At 41.9% G+C, this 16,831-nt stretch overlaps 1 protein-coding gene across 4 annotated transcripts in view; it reads right to left on the bottom strand.

Moving 5' to 3' along the window:
* Nucleotides 1–705: 705 nt before the first annotated feature.
* SAMD12 (sterile alpha motif domain containing 12) overlaps nucleotides 706–16,831 on the bottom strand; it is a 247,132-nt gene continuing 231,006 nt past the window's right edge. For all 4 annotated transcript variants that reach the window (XM_075213989.1, XM_075213990.1, XM_075213991.1 and 1 more), the window contains 2 exons: nucleotides 11,545–11,685; nucleotides 706–946 (listed from right to left, as the gene is read on the bottom strand). In XM_075213989.1, the coding sequence (XP_075070090.1) occupies nucleotides 900–946; nucleotides 11,545–11,685 (188 nt within the window). In that variant the 3' untranslated portion in view covers nucleotides 706–899. The remainder of the gene's footprint in view (nucleotides 947–11,544; nucleotides 11,686–16,831) is intronic.

Here is a 16,831-nt window from a genome sequence, read left to right on the forward strand (position 1 = left end):
TAGCTTTGGTGGAGCTCAGGTACCGTAAATCCCCATAAAAATGTCAGTGAAAGATACATGGAAAAGAACAGATTCAAACTATGATTGTTCTGTTCTAGACCAAAATATATACGTCAACATTTTTCCATTTTGGTGGCATCTTCTCCTTTTCTGCTGATTGGCTGTGTGGAAATATCATTGTCTTTAAGTCCAACCAATAAAATGTCATATAGCTGTCATACAGCACTCAGCTATACAGTATGACACAAAAAAAACCTATTTAAATAGCAAATAATTCATCTTAGCCTTAAAGAGAAGAAAATAAAGAAGCAAATAACATTTTATGTTGCACATTAGTTGTGCTTTAGAAATGTTCTTTATTATTTAGACTCTACAAATAACCTCATACTGTTTGATAAAAGGAATAAAATAAAAAAATCAATGTTCCGCAGATTAGGAGCGCCAAAAGAAAATAGGAGTTTGGCAAAAAAAAACAATGAGCGCTCGTGGGTGGAAGCCAGAGGCCATAAATCAACAAGAATTACATACTGCAAACACAAAGAGGAGAGGGAGGGAACACCAGCTCTGACGCTTTTACACTTCAAGGATACTTTCCCTTTCTCTAAAATGAGCGCAAGCCCTTGGGTTCAGGACAGAGGGAGAGGGATTACTTGGGGAGATGTTTCATGCTGAAGCAACCAAAAAAAATCAACCGTGCAATGGAAATATTTTTACTTAATATTTTATTTGACGTGAGTCCCACAATGCTTTGCAATACAACTTGAACTGCGGCTTGGTGAGGTTTTATATGTCATCACCCTTAGCAGAGAGAAAGTTAATATTTGATCTCTCGCTATTTTTTTAATCCTAGAGCCGCTCTCTCTCTCTCTCTCTGACGGCTCTGCGTTCCAGCCGTTGTGTTATTCTCCAGCACTGCTTTGTCTATTCATGTCTCTCTTCTGTGTATCTAGAATAAAGAAAGAAGTTCTCGTAAATCAGCCAATGACTATAACATACAAAGAGAGGAGAGCTTTACAATATAGTATAGGGCATGTCTGGAAATATAATGCAATAAACAAAGGCCTAAAGAAAAACTGGAAAAGCTGCATACATGTCCAAGTGCTTTGTAGAGTCAGTACAATGGCCTCCTGCATTTTTCAAAGCACTAGACATCAATTATAATGGATGGCGTATTTATCCAGTCTACGGTAATCATTTTTTTAATGTAGATGGTATGTCCATTTGACTTAAAACCTACAATAAAATAAATCATGACAGAGAACGTTATGAATGGAATAATGGATACTGCAGAGAAACGGACAGTGGGGAATTATGAAAGCATTTTAAACGATGGCAATGGCACGGCTTTCAATGAAGAAAGGTTTACATTGTAATGTAGGAATTGGTAACCTGTCGGAGAACCACAATGCTTATCCAGGGGGTGTGACTGTTACAGGGCACAAACCCCGCAGCTCTCCCTGATGCCCCCTCCCCTCTCTGCTGTGCCGCAATTTTCAGTGAGAAGTGCAAAGCGCTCTTGTTACAGCAACCAAGTCTAGGTGGGGGTTACATTGTACAATCCAGTTAGATGCCGATCCAGTTAGATGCCGCATTAAATGTGCACCTCCCACCTAAAGTACAGAATGTTATGATTGGCCATGCTAATGTGACTCCACCCTCTGCTTTACTCCTCACATCCACTTTCTCTCACAATCCTGTCGCCTTCATGTTCAAAATGGTGATAGAATACGACTTTTGTTATCAATGAAGCAACCCAAACTCTTATCCATTCTCTCATCATCTCCTGCCTTGACTACTGTAACCTCCCTCCTATTTGGCATTTCCCTCACCCATCTATCCTTGCTTTAATCCGTCTTAAGTCTTCTACTCTTCTGCCTCTCCACATTCACGGCACCACTCTGCAAATTCCTACGCTGACACCCCACATCCTCCAAAATCCAATTCTAAATACTCACCCTCACCTACAAAGTACTAAACAAACCACCCCTTCATAAATCTCAAACTTCATCTAGAAATACTCTCCTAAACACTCGCTTAGATCTATTCTGACCTGCAACTCGCCACTCTGGTAACCACCTATCATTCTGCCTACAAGACTTCTCCTGTGCTGCTACCAACTTATGGAACTCCTTACCTGGCCTGATCAGACTCTCCTACAGCCTGCAAATCTCTGAACACTCTGTGAAAACCCATCTCTTTATTAGATCTTACCCTACTCCCACCTATACTACTCACATGTCTGCACTTCTGTCCACCTTATATGTCCCTGTTTTATGTATGCTCCATTTTCACCACTGTCTGGTACTGCAACATCTAACAAATCAACAACAATAATAATAATAATAATAATAATAATAATAATAGAGCTACGCCTTCAATAACAAATCATCCATTTGAATTATATACCTTTGTTTAATGAAATAAACAGCAGTATTTCTTTTTTTTTTTTAATGTATAATTTATTTTGACAGATGTGTATTTCTCCAGATTTTGTGTAAAACTACAACCCCCAGCATGCTTTGCCAGCATATTTTGTTAGCAATAGCTAACATGGTATGGTGGGATTTGTAGTTTCATAAAAACCTGAAGAGCCACAGATTTACCAGGCCTGGTGTGGGTGATATAAAGGCTGTATCTGATGCAACTAATTCCTAGTGAAGCTGAATAATTGGTTCAGCCCACAAAATGTCTGCCTCCACTGTGCATAGGTGACTTTAAGACCAGACCCTTAGCTGCAATATAAATTCTACCAGTAAAGTCCTATAAAACACCCCACCTCTATGAACAAAGACTGATGCTGATTTTTTAGAAAAGGGTTAACCCTTTAATAACAATGCTGCTAAAAATAAAATCCGCAATCTTCCTGCAGGGGCGTAAACATCAAAATTCCTGTCACATCACACGTTTAACACTCTGCATAAGGATTTAACTGCACAGATTTATAGTGCAATATGCTACCTCAATCCAAAATACAGTTCACAACCAAACTGGATCACATCCAACAACTAGACACTTCTCCTCTAACACTAACACCTTCATCTGCCAACATCTGTTCCTTCATTGTATTGTCACCAGAAAAAAACCCTATTCTCAGCACGTTGTTCAGCAAATGAATATTCAGGCTCCAGTACATTATCTCAGCAGCTCCTCTTCAGACACGTATACAGCCACCAAACTGAATATCTACAGTCACGAGGAAAAAAATAAGTCATAAACAGATATCCTACATACTAAAAACTCAGCCACTTTATCCCGTGTACAAGTAGATTGTGTGACGGATCCTGAATGGCCATAGACTTGTCGCAGAACCTCATATTTCCACCAATACGTAACCGCGCGTTCATTTGTCTTATGTGAAAACGCGCCTATTTAGCTACACGGCGCATTTATAGACAATTAATCCAATACACGCTTTGAGTGCAGCGTTTTGCTAATTTACGGTCTTCCAACAGAAAATTGCTTCCATTAATTACAACATTTTTTTTTTCTATGAAAGTAAGGTTTATTTAGCTCTGAGTAACCATTTAGCATTTAAGGATTTATCCTTAAGTGGATGATGCAAAGTATATGAAGATTATTGAGAATGGTTCAATAATGTATAGTTCCATACATAGACTGTTAAAGTCAAACTTGTCCAGATGTTGTTGTGGGAAATATTCCCAATAACTCACTTTTGTGAAAAGATGTTGCTTGTAGAGCAGTGAGGTTCCTCTCCTATAGTCCGGGCACGTCTTCCCTCCCCGTATGCGGGTGGTGCCGCTCGCTCCTGGGTCCCGTCGGAGACGCCTAGTTTCCAAGGCTGCGCATGGAAACTATACATTATTGAACCATTCTCAATTATCTTCATATACTTTGCATTATCCACTTGTAACAGATTCTGGATACTATATTACTAATCTTGATTAGCGCTGGCTTACCTGAGGTGCGGAGTCTAACGATCTCCCCGGTGTTCACCAAGAACCGCCGCAAGGCGGGGTGGGCTTCGCTGCCAGGAGTCGCAGGTCGCGGTCCCCAGGTTCGCCTCAAGATGTAGTACAGCGGAGTGAAGCGGTGGTAGCGGAGTCAACAAGCCGGTTCGGTACACAGGAATGGAGTCAGGCAGAATCAGAAGGCAACTCGGAGTCAACAAGCCAGGTTCGGTACACGGGTCACAAGAATAGGAGAATGGTCAGCAAGCCGGGTCGGTACACAGGGATAGGAGAGCCAGGGAAGTCAAACAGGCAGAGATCAGCACACAGGAGACACTGGAAACAGGAAGACACTGCAATCCACGAAGAGCAGGAGCCAGGAACAGGTAAGTGTTGCTCTGACACTCAGCCAGTGTCAGAGTGAGGTTTTTATACTGAAGGGGATTCAAAATCCCCGCCTCTAGGGTTGTGGTCATGTGACCGCCTCCGGGTGCGGTCACATGGTCCTGAATGCGGAAGTGCGGCTGGACGGAGCGGCGGGGATCAGGTAAGTCCGTGACAGTACCCCCTGCCATAAAGGTGGACTCCGAACACCTAATAGGGTTTCAAAGGAAATTTTTTATGGAAGGATTTAAGTAGACGGGGAGCATGTAGGTCAATGGCTCTTACCCATGAGCGCTCCTCAGGGCCGTAACCCTTCCAATCCACCAAGAACTGTATGGCGCCTTGAACTTTACGAAAATCTAGGATAGTTTTAATCTCGTATTCAACTTGATCCCGATCCACAGCAGGAGGAGGAGTTCTGGATGAGGTGGAGAATCTGTTGGTTACCATCGGTTTTAACAAGGAGACATGGAAGACATTGGGTATGCGTAAGGAAGGAGGCAGACTCAATCTAAAGGCTACAGGATTAATAATCTCAGATATAGCAAATGGGCCAATAAACTTGGGAGCAAATTTTTTACTGGGAACCTTTAAACGAATGTTCTGGGTGGATAGCCATACCCTGTCACCAACTGCAAAACTTGGAGTCATTCTTCTCCTTTTATCATATAATTTTTTGGAACGAGTAGTTGCTTGTTTTAAGTTTGTCTTGGTTTGTTCCCAAATATCAGAGAAGTTACGAACCAGAGAGTCCACTGCTGGAACTTCAGAAGATGAGACTTGAGAGAAGGTGGGTAGTCTAGGATGGCAGCCATACAGAACAAAAAAGGGGGAGTTAGAGATGGCCTCATGAAAATGGTTGTTATGGGCGAACTCGGCCCAAGGGAGAAGGTCCACCCAGTTGTCTTGGTTACTAGAGATAAATATTCTTAGAAACTTCTCTAATTCTTGGTTGGTTCTCTCAGTAGCCCCATTGGACTGGGGATGATATGCGGAAGAAAAGTCAAGCTTAATCCCGGATTTATTGCAAAAAGACCGCCAAAATTTTGATATGAATTGTGATCCCCTATCGGAGACAATATGTTGAGGACAGCCATTGAGGCGAAATATTTCTTTAATAAAAATATCGGCTAAGGAGGAGGAAGAAGGAAGGCCTTTGAGAGCAATAAAGTGGGCTGTTTTAGAGAAGCGATCCGTGACCACAAGCACTACAGTACAGGATTTGGAAGGGGGAAGGTCCGTGATAAAATCCATGGAGATCTGTGACCAAGGGTAATCAGGAATGGGTAATGGGAGCAAGCATCCATAAGGCTTTTTCCTAGAGGTCTTGTGTTGAGCACATTTGGAACAAGCAGCAACAAATCTCTTCACATCCTCCAGCAAGGAAGGCCACCAGTAGCTTCGGGACAATAAGTCCCAGGTCTTGCGAATGCCGGCATGCCCAGAGAAGAGTGAGTGATGAGCCCAGTGAAGGAGCCGGGTGCGTAGATGTGGCAAGATGAATGTTTTGCCTGGAGGACAACCCTTTTTCAGGTGTGTAGCTGCCAATACTTGACATGGATTTACAATGAATTTCTTATCTTCCGAGGATTCCATGTCAGCTGGATCAAAAGAGCGAGATAAGGCGTCTGCCTTCGTATTCTTAGATCCTGAGTGAAAAGTGATGTTGAAATCAAAGCGTGAGAAGAATAAGGACCACCTTGCTTGTCGAGGGTTTAGACATCGAGCAGTGCGTAAGTAAAGCAAATTCTTATGGTCGGTATATATGGTGATAGGGAATTGCGCTCCTTCTAGTAAATGTCTCCATTCGGAGAGAGCCAATTTGATGGCCAGGAGCTCTTTGTCGCCAATCCCATAATTCCTCTCAGCAGGTAAAAAGCGACGGGAAAAGAATCCGCAGGGATGAAGTTTTCCAGAAGGACCTTGCTGTGATAGTACGGCTCCTGTGCCAACAGAAGAGGCATCTACCTCCAGGACAAAGGGACGAGAACAATCTGGCTGTTGAAGAATGGGTGCAGATGAAAAGAGAGACTTTAATAATATAAAGGCTTGGATAGCCTCAGAGGACCAAATACCAGCATCAGCAGATTTGCGGGTTAATGCTGTGATGGGAGCCACGAGAGAGGAGTACCCCTTGATAAATTGACGATAATAGTTGGAGAATCCTAGGAAGCGTTGAGTGGCCTTAAGGCCCGAAGGTTGGGGCCAGTCAAGTATGGCTTTCAATTTTGTGGGATCCATCTGTAGACCGGTGCCCGAAATAATATATCCCAGGAAGGGAATTTGTCTCTGCTCGAAGGTGCATTTCTCCAATTTGCAAAATAACTGATTTTTTCGGATACGGGAGAGGACCTCCAATACATGAGTACGATGAGATGCTAGATCTTGAGAAAAGATGAGAATGTCGTCCAAGTAGATGACTACAGATTGGTACAAGAGGTCTTGAAACAGCTCATTCATAAAGCTCTGAAATATAGCTGGGGCATTGCATAGCCTGAAAGGCATGACCAGATATTCAAAGTGGCCGTCTCGGGTGTTAAACGCCGTCTTCCATTCATCCCCCTCCTTAATGCGTATAAGGTTATACGCTCCTCTGAGGTCAAGTTTAGAAAAGATGGTGGCACCCTTAATCCGGTCAAATAATTCAGAAATCAGTGGCAGTGGATACCGATTTTTAACGGTAATGGCATTCAGGCCTCTGTAATCAATGCAAGGGCGGAGGCCCCCATCTTTCTTTTTTACGAAGAAGAAGCCAGCCCCAGCTGGGGAGGCAGACTTGCGGATGAAGCCCCTGTTTAGATTTTCTTGGATGTACTCCTCCATAGCCTTAGACTCCGGGAGGGAAAGGGGGTAAACACGGCCCCTGGGAATGGGTTTACCAGGTATCAGATCAATGCCACAGTCCCAGATTCTGTGAGGGGGAAGTCTAGTGGCCTCTTGTTGACAAAAAACATCAGAGAAGGTTTGGTATGGCTCAGGCAGGAGAGTCACAGGAAATTCTTGGGTACGTCTGGGACTATTCGGGGGAACCACTCTCTGTAGGCAGCGAGAGAAGCAGGGCTGTCCCCAGGACAATATGTGACCAGATTTCCAGTCCAAGGTGGGAGAGTGGACACGAAGCCAAGGAAGTCCTAGGATGACTGGGTTGGTAGATCTCTGTATTACTAGAAAAGAAATCTTCTCTCGATGAAGTGCTCCTATCTGAAGTAGAAGAGGAATAGTGCGTACCAGGATGGACCCCTCAGGGATTCTTCCCCCATCAATGGCCATCAGAGAGATGGGTTGTTCCAAGGCTTGTGTGGGAATAGCGAATTTTTTAACTACTGTGGCAGAAATGAAATTTCCTGCGGCTCCGGAATCTAGAAGAGCCGACTGCGGGAAGGTCTTTTGTCCTAACTGAAGGGAAATGGGAATAGACAGGCAATCATTACTATTGGGAACTGACTGACACTGAGAAAAGAGGCCCAACGATACAGCTCCAGAACTCGTTAGGCCCTGTCATTTCCCGAGCGTTTGGGACAAGAACTCAGAAGATGGCCACTCTCTCCACAATATAAACACAACTTGTTCCGAAATCTCCTCTCCCACTCTTCGGCTGATAGGCGGGTCCTCCCAAGTTGCATGGGCTCTTCAGGGGGAAGAACAGGGGTTTGGAAGTTGGGGGCCAAGCGAATCATACTACGCCGCGACTGTTCCTTCTCGGAATTACGTTCCTTGAAACGCAAATCAATTTTGACACAGAAGGAGATAATATCGTCCAAAGACGTAGGGAGTTCCTGGGATACCAACTAGTCTTTGATTCGGTCTGAAAGGCCCTGCCAGAATGTAGCTACTAGGGCCTCATCGTTCCAGCGAAGTTCAGAGGCCATGGTTCTGAAGTGGACCGCATACTGCCCCACAGACTGGTTTCCCTGGCGGAGACGTAGTAAGCCGGAAGCGGCATTGGACACCCTTCCTGGCTCATCAAATATTTTCTTGAAGGTGGACAAGAAGAGGTTGAAGTTATGTAGAATGGGGTCGTCCCTCTCCCATAAGGGGGAAGCCCATGCTAAAGCTTGACCGGACAATAACGAAATCACATAGGCCACTTTCGTTTCCCCGGAGGGGAAGTTCCCAGGTAGAAGCTCGAATTGTATGGAGCATTGATTTAAAAATCCTCTGCAATTTTTAGGGTCTCCATCGAACTTGGGTGGGTTAGGTAACCGTAGCTGCGAGGAAGAAGCTGCTGCTGCGGCCTGAGGTACAGGGGCCACTGCCGGCCCAGGTGATCCACCAGCCACTAGGGTGTTCTGGACAACATCCAACCGAGTGGATAGACTATTGAGGAATTTTAAAAGTTGCTCTTGGTTAGCTTCTTGCTTATCCATCCTTCCTACTAAATGCTCCAACAGATCTTTAGCTGTGGTATCCATGGTCAGAGCAAACTGTAACAGATTCTGGATACTATATTACTAATCTTGATTAGCACTGGCTTACCTGAGGTGCGGAGTCTAACGATCTCCCCGGTGTTCACCAAGAACCACCGCAAGGCGGGGTGGGCTTCGCTGCCAGGAGTCGCAGGTCGCGGTCCCCAGGTTCGCCTCAAGATGTAGTACAGCGGAGTGAAGCGGTGGTAGCGGAGTCAACAAGCCGTTTCGGTACACAGGAATGGAGTCAGGCAGAATCAGAAGGCAACTCGGAGTCAACAAGCCAGGTTCGGTACACGGGTCACAAGAATAGGAGAATGATCAGCAAGCCGGGTCGGTACACAGGGATAGGAGAGCCAGGGAAGTCAAACAGGCAGAGATCAGCACACAGGAGACACTGGAAACAGGAAGACACTGCAATCCACGAAGAGCAGGAGCCAGGAACAGGTAAGTGTTGCTCTGACACTCAGCCAGTGTCAGAGTGAGGTTTTAATACTGAAGGGGATTCAAAATCCCCGCCTCTAGGGTTGTGGTCATGTGACCGCCTCCGGGTGTGGTCACATGGTCCTGAATGCGGAAGTGCGGCTGGACGGAGCGGCGGGGATCAGGTAAGTCCGTGACACCACTGGACGGGTTGGGTACGGGTGATCGGTGCTGAATATTCCGACACCGAGGACCCCTCCAATTAAAGCCGAATCTGTAAAAAAACGATTTAAAGAGAAGCAGACTTACCTGCATACCGACGTTGGAGATGTCCGATTGGCGCAAGACGCTGACTTCAAGGGACTCCGACCACTTTAACGTCATTGCGACTTCACTTTAAATTTAAAGCGGCAATGTCTGGTTAAGTGTTTAAACACTTAACCTGCGGAGTTTGGCACTGCCGCTTTAAATGAAAAGGGATAGAACAGTGATGGCTAACCTGTGACACTCCAGGTGTTGTTAAACTACAAGCACCAGCATGCTTTGCCAGCTAACAGCTAGTTATCTACTGGCAAAGCATGCTGGGGCTTGTAGTTTCACAACACCTGGAGCGTCACAGGTTAGCCATCACTGGGATAGAAGTTGCAATGACCTTAAAGTCTACTGACGGACACCTCAGTAGTCGGAGTCACTTGAGGTCAGCGTCTCGCGCCCATCGGACATCTCCAACGTCGGTATGCAGGTAAGTCTGCTTCTCTTTAAATTGTTTTTTTTACAGATTCGTCTTTTAATTGGAGGAGTCCTCGGTGTAATTATGGTGGTAATATTGAAAACGATTACCACCGCACTGGACGGACCTACTTTTGCATAGCTATAAATTGTATATCTGCACTTCATTTTTATGTGACTACTTTTTCTTGAACTGCTTTAATTCACCACTCACAGCCCACATCCAGCGGTGTTACCAGCATCTCAATACATTGCTGCTTATGTATATAATCAATCTGTGTGATATTCTGGGCAGAAGTTTTATTTATGATGTCACAGTGATACCTATCACATTAAAGTTTATTTATCTGTAACATACCTGCCATTATACATCGTCATGCGCCCTAGAACTTATTATTATTCCATATTCTAATAAAATTAAATAATCCTGTAAATACCATGTTTAATTTTTTTTAAGATGTCTTTGTGACATAAAACAAGGTCACGTTAACAAGAGATTAGTTTGAACTACCACACCTCTGGCAACAGTGGTCGTCCTGTCAGATGAAGAGGACAAAATATCAGTGTAGGATCTGTTATTCAGTGAGTGTATCGGTTAAGGGTCTGAATACTTTTGCTAGGCTGTAGCTGTTTGTGGGGATGAAATGTCCACTTGCTGACTGACCTAAACTTAAAGAAAAAAAGTTTTGATAAATTGTACTTAAGGCTAAACTGTGCCATCTGGCCTTGAATATCAGATTAAACAGGGTTACTAACGAAATTATCGTTGGACGTTACACACTGCCAGATTTCTGTGAAAGTCTTTCCCACAAGTCACAGACGTGCATCAATAGATAAATTGACGTTTTAGCACCAATGTGTGCTACAATAGACAATCTGTAACAAACAAACAATTAGCGGAAACAATTTCCATGTTTATAGAATCTTATTTTGACTTGTAACTTGTAGCATACTACCTTCCTATTTCAGAGCCATTGTCTTACCAGCTACCGGTCCTGAAAAGAGGATATATAGCATTTATATATGGAAATATAATACATGATTTACTCGCTTATAAATCCATGAATTTATGAAAAGACATTTAACAAAAACGTGCGCATGGGTAACTGTGCACTAATGTCGCTGTAACTAATAGCAGCAAACAAAACATTTCATTTTGTAAACTGTAAAAACAACCGAATCTGATTGGCTGCTCTGGTTTACCGCGCAGGATCAATCTACATCACTATCATGGAATTCTAACTGCGCAAGTTCAGTTTTTGCCTTTATCTTAAATCCAGGATGCTGTTTTGCAGAAATCTCACTACCTCCGAGTCTTGTTTATGATGAGATACAGCAGGGAAGAGGACGAACAGGAACAACAAAATGAAAACACATAAGTACAAATAACTACATTCCCAGCTACTGGATATGGTCTTTAAAGCTATTTTGATCTTAGCAGCCTGACATTTAAACCGTTGGAACACCGATATTTTGTGGATCAAGACGACATTCATCCTGCCAAGTGGTCAATTCCACATACCAATTTATGCATTGTTCTTTTATAACTACTGTAGCTTTCTTTAAGCTACCTGAGGAGACCTTTAGAAAAGCAATAAACACCATAAAAAGGGCAAGTTCCTTTAGATTAATATGTCAACAGGTTGTTTTCCTGAAAACGCAGGGAATTTACACCGGACACCAGCGTCTCATACCTTGTGTCAGTAGCTGGAGGTTTCGGACCTCCTCCCGGACTTTCAGCTGTAGAACTTGCTGTAGGACGTATTGTCGCTGACTCTCCTGAAAAATCCCCATCCTCTCTAGCTTCTTGTCTGTCAGTCGCAGCAAAGCACGGCCTGCGGGAGACGACACAGTATATAAATCATGCATTTCTTTCACTGTACGTTTCATTGTTATGTTCTGTATTGGTCTGTACTACAAAGGTTAACGTACGAGGGGGAGCCAAGGTGGCGGTTTTGCAAGAAGGCCTTAAAAAATCTAGGTACACCTGAGGAACAAAAAACATGATTTAACCATAAATGTCATTGGTTGATGACAAATTTAAAATGAGGCACAATGGAGACCTGTCAATAAAAAAAACACATTAGAGAAATTGAGAGGGTAAACGTGGGCAATCTGAGGTTGCAGCGGAGGTGACGCCAAGTGTAACACAACAAGAAGCCACCGTGCAGTTCCTTTGGATCTATATGTATGTGGGGGGGGGGGGGGGAATAGCACACGGACACGTACATATGGAGTGTGACTGGAAGAAAGGCAGTTTCATCATTAACGTTCTTCACAATAAGTCATGCTGTAGATTTCATAAAAATACCAATTTTTGATGGACAGACCAAATCCCTATGGTGAAAAAGGAGTGCGACCTATTGGGTTACTAATTTTGCTTACACAAAATTGTCTATAATGCTAGTTTGGAAAGTATTTGAGTTGTGGTGTCTCAGCAGTGTACATCATGGCTGGCGACCGCACCTGATAAAAAAAAGAACACGTTGTATGTTTTGTTTCGCTTTATTTATCGCACTGTGATATAACCACTCTGCAAGGTTATCCAGTGTCCACTGCTTATCCGGCAGTGCTGTTTAGTATTTTGTGGTGGTTCTGTGGCGATCCGCTGTCCGGCATTTTTGGTAAGAAGACGTACCAAGCACGTTTACTTAATCCCGTTACAGGTAAAGAATATGTGGCTGTGGCTCAGCTGAGTAGACTCAGGCCCTGTTGTAGAGTTTGACGCAGTTTATTTAAGAAACGTAGATGTAAATTGTGTCTGAAAGGAAGCAGCATTTTGTGTAGTATGTTGAGCCGTACGCATCTAAGGATGGTTCAGGTCTGCATTGAATGGATGTGCTTTTGAATCTGCCCTTCAACACCCATAAGCCTCCTCACAGACGTATCTGCGTCCAGGTGAGACTCAGTCCCATATACATGAACACAACCTTACCGAACTTGGCCTATGCTTGTACTCCCCTTCCCCTGTCGGCCGCTCTAAACGTAAGGAGTCGTAAGTGTGGGGTGCACCTCTGTCTACATAGGGACATGCACTTACGCATTTGTTGTGCGCATGCACCGTACAAAAGTGTGTATTTTAAATTCCAACTCTACACCAGGCCGTTAGGGCTCTCTATGCACCATGTGAATTGTGTCACCCGTGTAGAATACTCTAAAAGATGTCCTTCAGAATTGGCTATGGACAAGACAATGTACGTTAGGTATTGAGCCTTTCATAGGTACAAAAGATACATTGTAGCTTTGAATTTACCCCTAGTAGTCTAGATGGTAATTAACCAGTTTACAATCTTCTGTTATTCTACGTTTCTGTACAGAAGGAAGACAAATTGCCCTTGTATTTGTTGACAGAAATGAGAGTCTTATTCAGCTGGTGCAATTTCCAGTGTGTCAAGAGTATAAATAGAAGGAATAAATAATAAATTAGTATTAGTCTAAAGTATTAGAATGCTGCCCATTGCACCAACTGTTTGACCTACGATGGAGACATTGCTGTAATAAGCAAAGCGACCTGCCTGCAAGCAGAGATTCTATAGAGAAAACAGATCTGATCCAGATGACATCTTATACTGAATATTTCAAGACTGAAAGGGAAGATTCCAATCTCTAGATGGGTCTGATACATCTGTTCGACGGTTACATAATCAAGATTTGTATGGTCGACACCATAACATAGACAGGGCTGGAAAGTCGAAAATAATAACATCAATAGAATTATTAGGTCGACAATTGAAATGTAGATAGTATTATTAGGTCATCAATAATATCCCTAACCATAACCCTATCCTACTCCTAACCATATAATACGGTCTACATTTGAATTGTCAACCTAATAATACTGTCAACGTTTCAATTGACCTACTTTTGTTGACTTTCTGAATGTCAACCAAATGAATGTCTAGCCATCGACCGCATACCCTCTAAATAGCGTTAATTTATATATGTGTATGGTTCAGTTACTTACATTATATTTATCAGAGACCCTTTTCTATGCTTTGGTGGCACACTGTCAGGATTTGACTCTGGGCTCCTGCCTCAGGCGTCTCTACTGTCTGACCTACTGGAGCTGTTGGACAGCTACTAGCTTTGTCTTGTGTATAACTCAGTCTAACATCTACCGTTATGATTTAATCACATTCTAGCTCCGTCCTCCTGATTTCCTAGATAAATTAGGCCCTTCCACTTTTTCTGTGCTATATTATTCTGCTCTTGTCCAGTAATCTAGTTGCTGCTGTTCATGGTTCATTCAATCATTCTCTACCAGGATACTGTTACCGGATTGTCCACAACTTCGCCTCTGTCTCAACCCTTTGAACTTATCTACCCTTCTGGATTCTGAAACCAGCAACCTGGGACCATTCCTTGATCTAGTCTGCCTTCCTTTCCAGCTACAGACTTCTGATACTGACTCCAGACCTTTACAATGTGTTTAAGAAGCTTTGAGCTCATGATTTTAATGTTTGTGTGTATAAGACCTTAATTGCCTACTTATGATATTCTTGCACTAAATTATTGTAATTTCCTATTATTAAGTAAGAATTGTTACCATAGAAACATCCAATAAAATCTTAAAAATACTGGGATGATACATCTAAACTTGGGAGAGTCTTTTCTAGTCTTATCTACTCTTATAAAACATATATCTATTACTTAGTCCCTCCAAAATGGTCCTATTTACTTTTCCTGTATCTGATTAAAGGCTATAACAAAACTAGAATCAATCTTGCTGAATAGTTTCTACAGGTTGTTGTTTAAAACTTTCTTTTCTAACTTTAATAGCAGGTCTGCACAGCACATTTGATACAGTTCAATACATGAAGTGGTAATACAAAATTAAACTCTCCAAATTTGCACACAAAAAAAAGTAAAACAATAGCTTGATGGTATCTCTGGTTTCTTGATGCTGTTTTTATTTTTAAAAAGTGAGCAAATCTTGGTAGTATTTTCCACTGAGCTATCCCTTGGATTTGCAAGGAAGATAAGCACAGGTTAGTGGTTCCCACTGCATGTTACGACATCCAAGATTCTTTTTCACACTCTTAACAAGTCATGGGGGTATATTTATTAAACTGTGGGTTTGAAAAAGTGGAGATGTTGCCTACAGCAACCAATCAGATTCTAGCTGTCATTTTGTAGAATGTACTAAATAAATGATAACTAGAATCTGACTGGTTGCTATGGGCAACATCTCCACTTTTTCAAACCCGCAGTTTAGTAGATATGGTGGTTTCCAGGATTCAGTCACTTGAAGGATCCTAAATTTTGTGCCTGCATCCTCCACCCTAAGTGGGGAAGAATGGTCAAAGGGAGGTTGTGCATTGGTAGTGAGAATCCAGAGTTTTAAAACGTAAAAATGGTAGCACCAGCAGCAGCAATGACAAAATAAACTTAAGGGAAAGCAAAACCCTATTTGGGAGTACTTACCTCCCCTAGTTAGCTATCAGTGAGTCATGTTGCTGGCCTTGATTCATTTGGAAAAGTTAAGCAAGAAATTGAGTTATCTTACTTAAGTTTTCTGGACAAAACCATTTTACAATGCAAGGGGTGCAAATTAGTTTATTATTTTGCACTTAAGGAAAAAACTGGCTGTTTTCTCACGTAGCACACATATACTTGATAGCTTATTTTTACACTGAAATTTAAAGTTGATCTAGGAAAAATAAAAACAGTATTTTTCTTATGTGCAAAATAATGAACTAATATGCACCCCTTGCATTGTAACATGGTTTTGTCCAGGAAAAAACTTAAGTAAAACAAATGAGTACTTTCCTTAATGAATCAGACCCGCTATAATTAAGCAGTCCACTGACATCTCAAGACATCGCTGTGCAGACTACTCATGTTTGACTTCTATCCCCCATGACTATCGCACCTTCATGTTTTAGTGCATGTTGCTGTTAAATTGATTTTGGTCTAAACATAGTAAATATAAAATAACCTTAAAAAAATGGGGTTTGAAGTGCTTTTCAATTTATTAAACAGATACATAGTAATAGAATATATTTTACATGCAGCAAAACATATTCAAAATGAAGTGATTAAAAATATGATCTGATTGCAAGAATTGAATTACTTGATAAATGTATCATTCACAGTACAAAACCATAAAAAAGTAAAGCACACAAATGTAATATGAATAAGATGGTTATAGAAATAGAATGAAAAACACGTAATCATAACATAATAAATTACAGGTTATATTCACTCATTTATAATACAAAAACTCCTGGGGGTAAATGTTTCAAGCTGAGCGTTTTCCGGCAGGTTTGAAAAGTGGAGATGTTGCCTATAGCAACCAATCAGATTGTAGCTATCATTTTGTAGAATGTACTAAATAAATGATAGCTAGAATCTGATTGGTTTTTCAAACCCGCTAGAAAACTCTCAACTTGATACATTTACCCTCTGATGGTGCACAATAAATATATAACTATATAACCAAAGTGGTGGAATAAACTAGTTACACTGCTGTACAAGGAATATGTGGACTCCAAACTATTAACAGATATTCACTCATTGTGTTCCAGCAGAGAAGCAACTCTCTCTATATGTTAATGGGTTAGATTTGTTTGCTGTATTGTGGTGTATTCTATTTTTCCTCCTGTTATATTTAATAATTTATTTAAATGAAAAATCCACTAATATTTCCTAATTAATGATTTTCCTACTCATACTTTTGCATGAAAACACCTGTAAAAAACCCAGATCCACTCATTGCCACTTTACATATTGTGGATAACTAACCTGTCACATCACTGGACCGCACTGCTTGTTTCTAAGGTGTTGCTAAGGAAGGCAACAGTGTGTTTCTGCATTTTCAACAGGCAATAGCAGAAGTCCTATTTCGAGTATCAGGAGTTATTTCAGTAAATTGTATGGTTTTACCTAGGAAACATTTCTGAGTGGAGTTACCCTTTGATAATTAATTAATTAAAATATACAATGAAAGCACAAACATATATTCATTGTATTAGGGTATGA

This window comes from Mixophyes fleayi, chromosome 5 (genome assembly GCF_038048845.1).
Source record: "Mixophyes fleayi isolate aMixFle1 chromosome 5, aMixFle1.hap1, whole genome shotgun sequence".
Taxonomy (NCBI): domain Eukaryota; kingdom Metazoa; phylum Chordata; class Amphibia; order Anura; family Limnodynastidae; genus Mixophyes; species Mixophyes fleayi.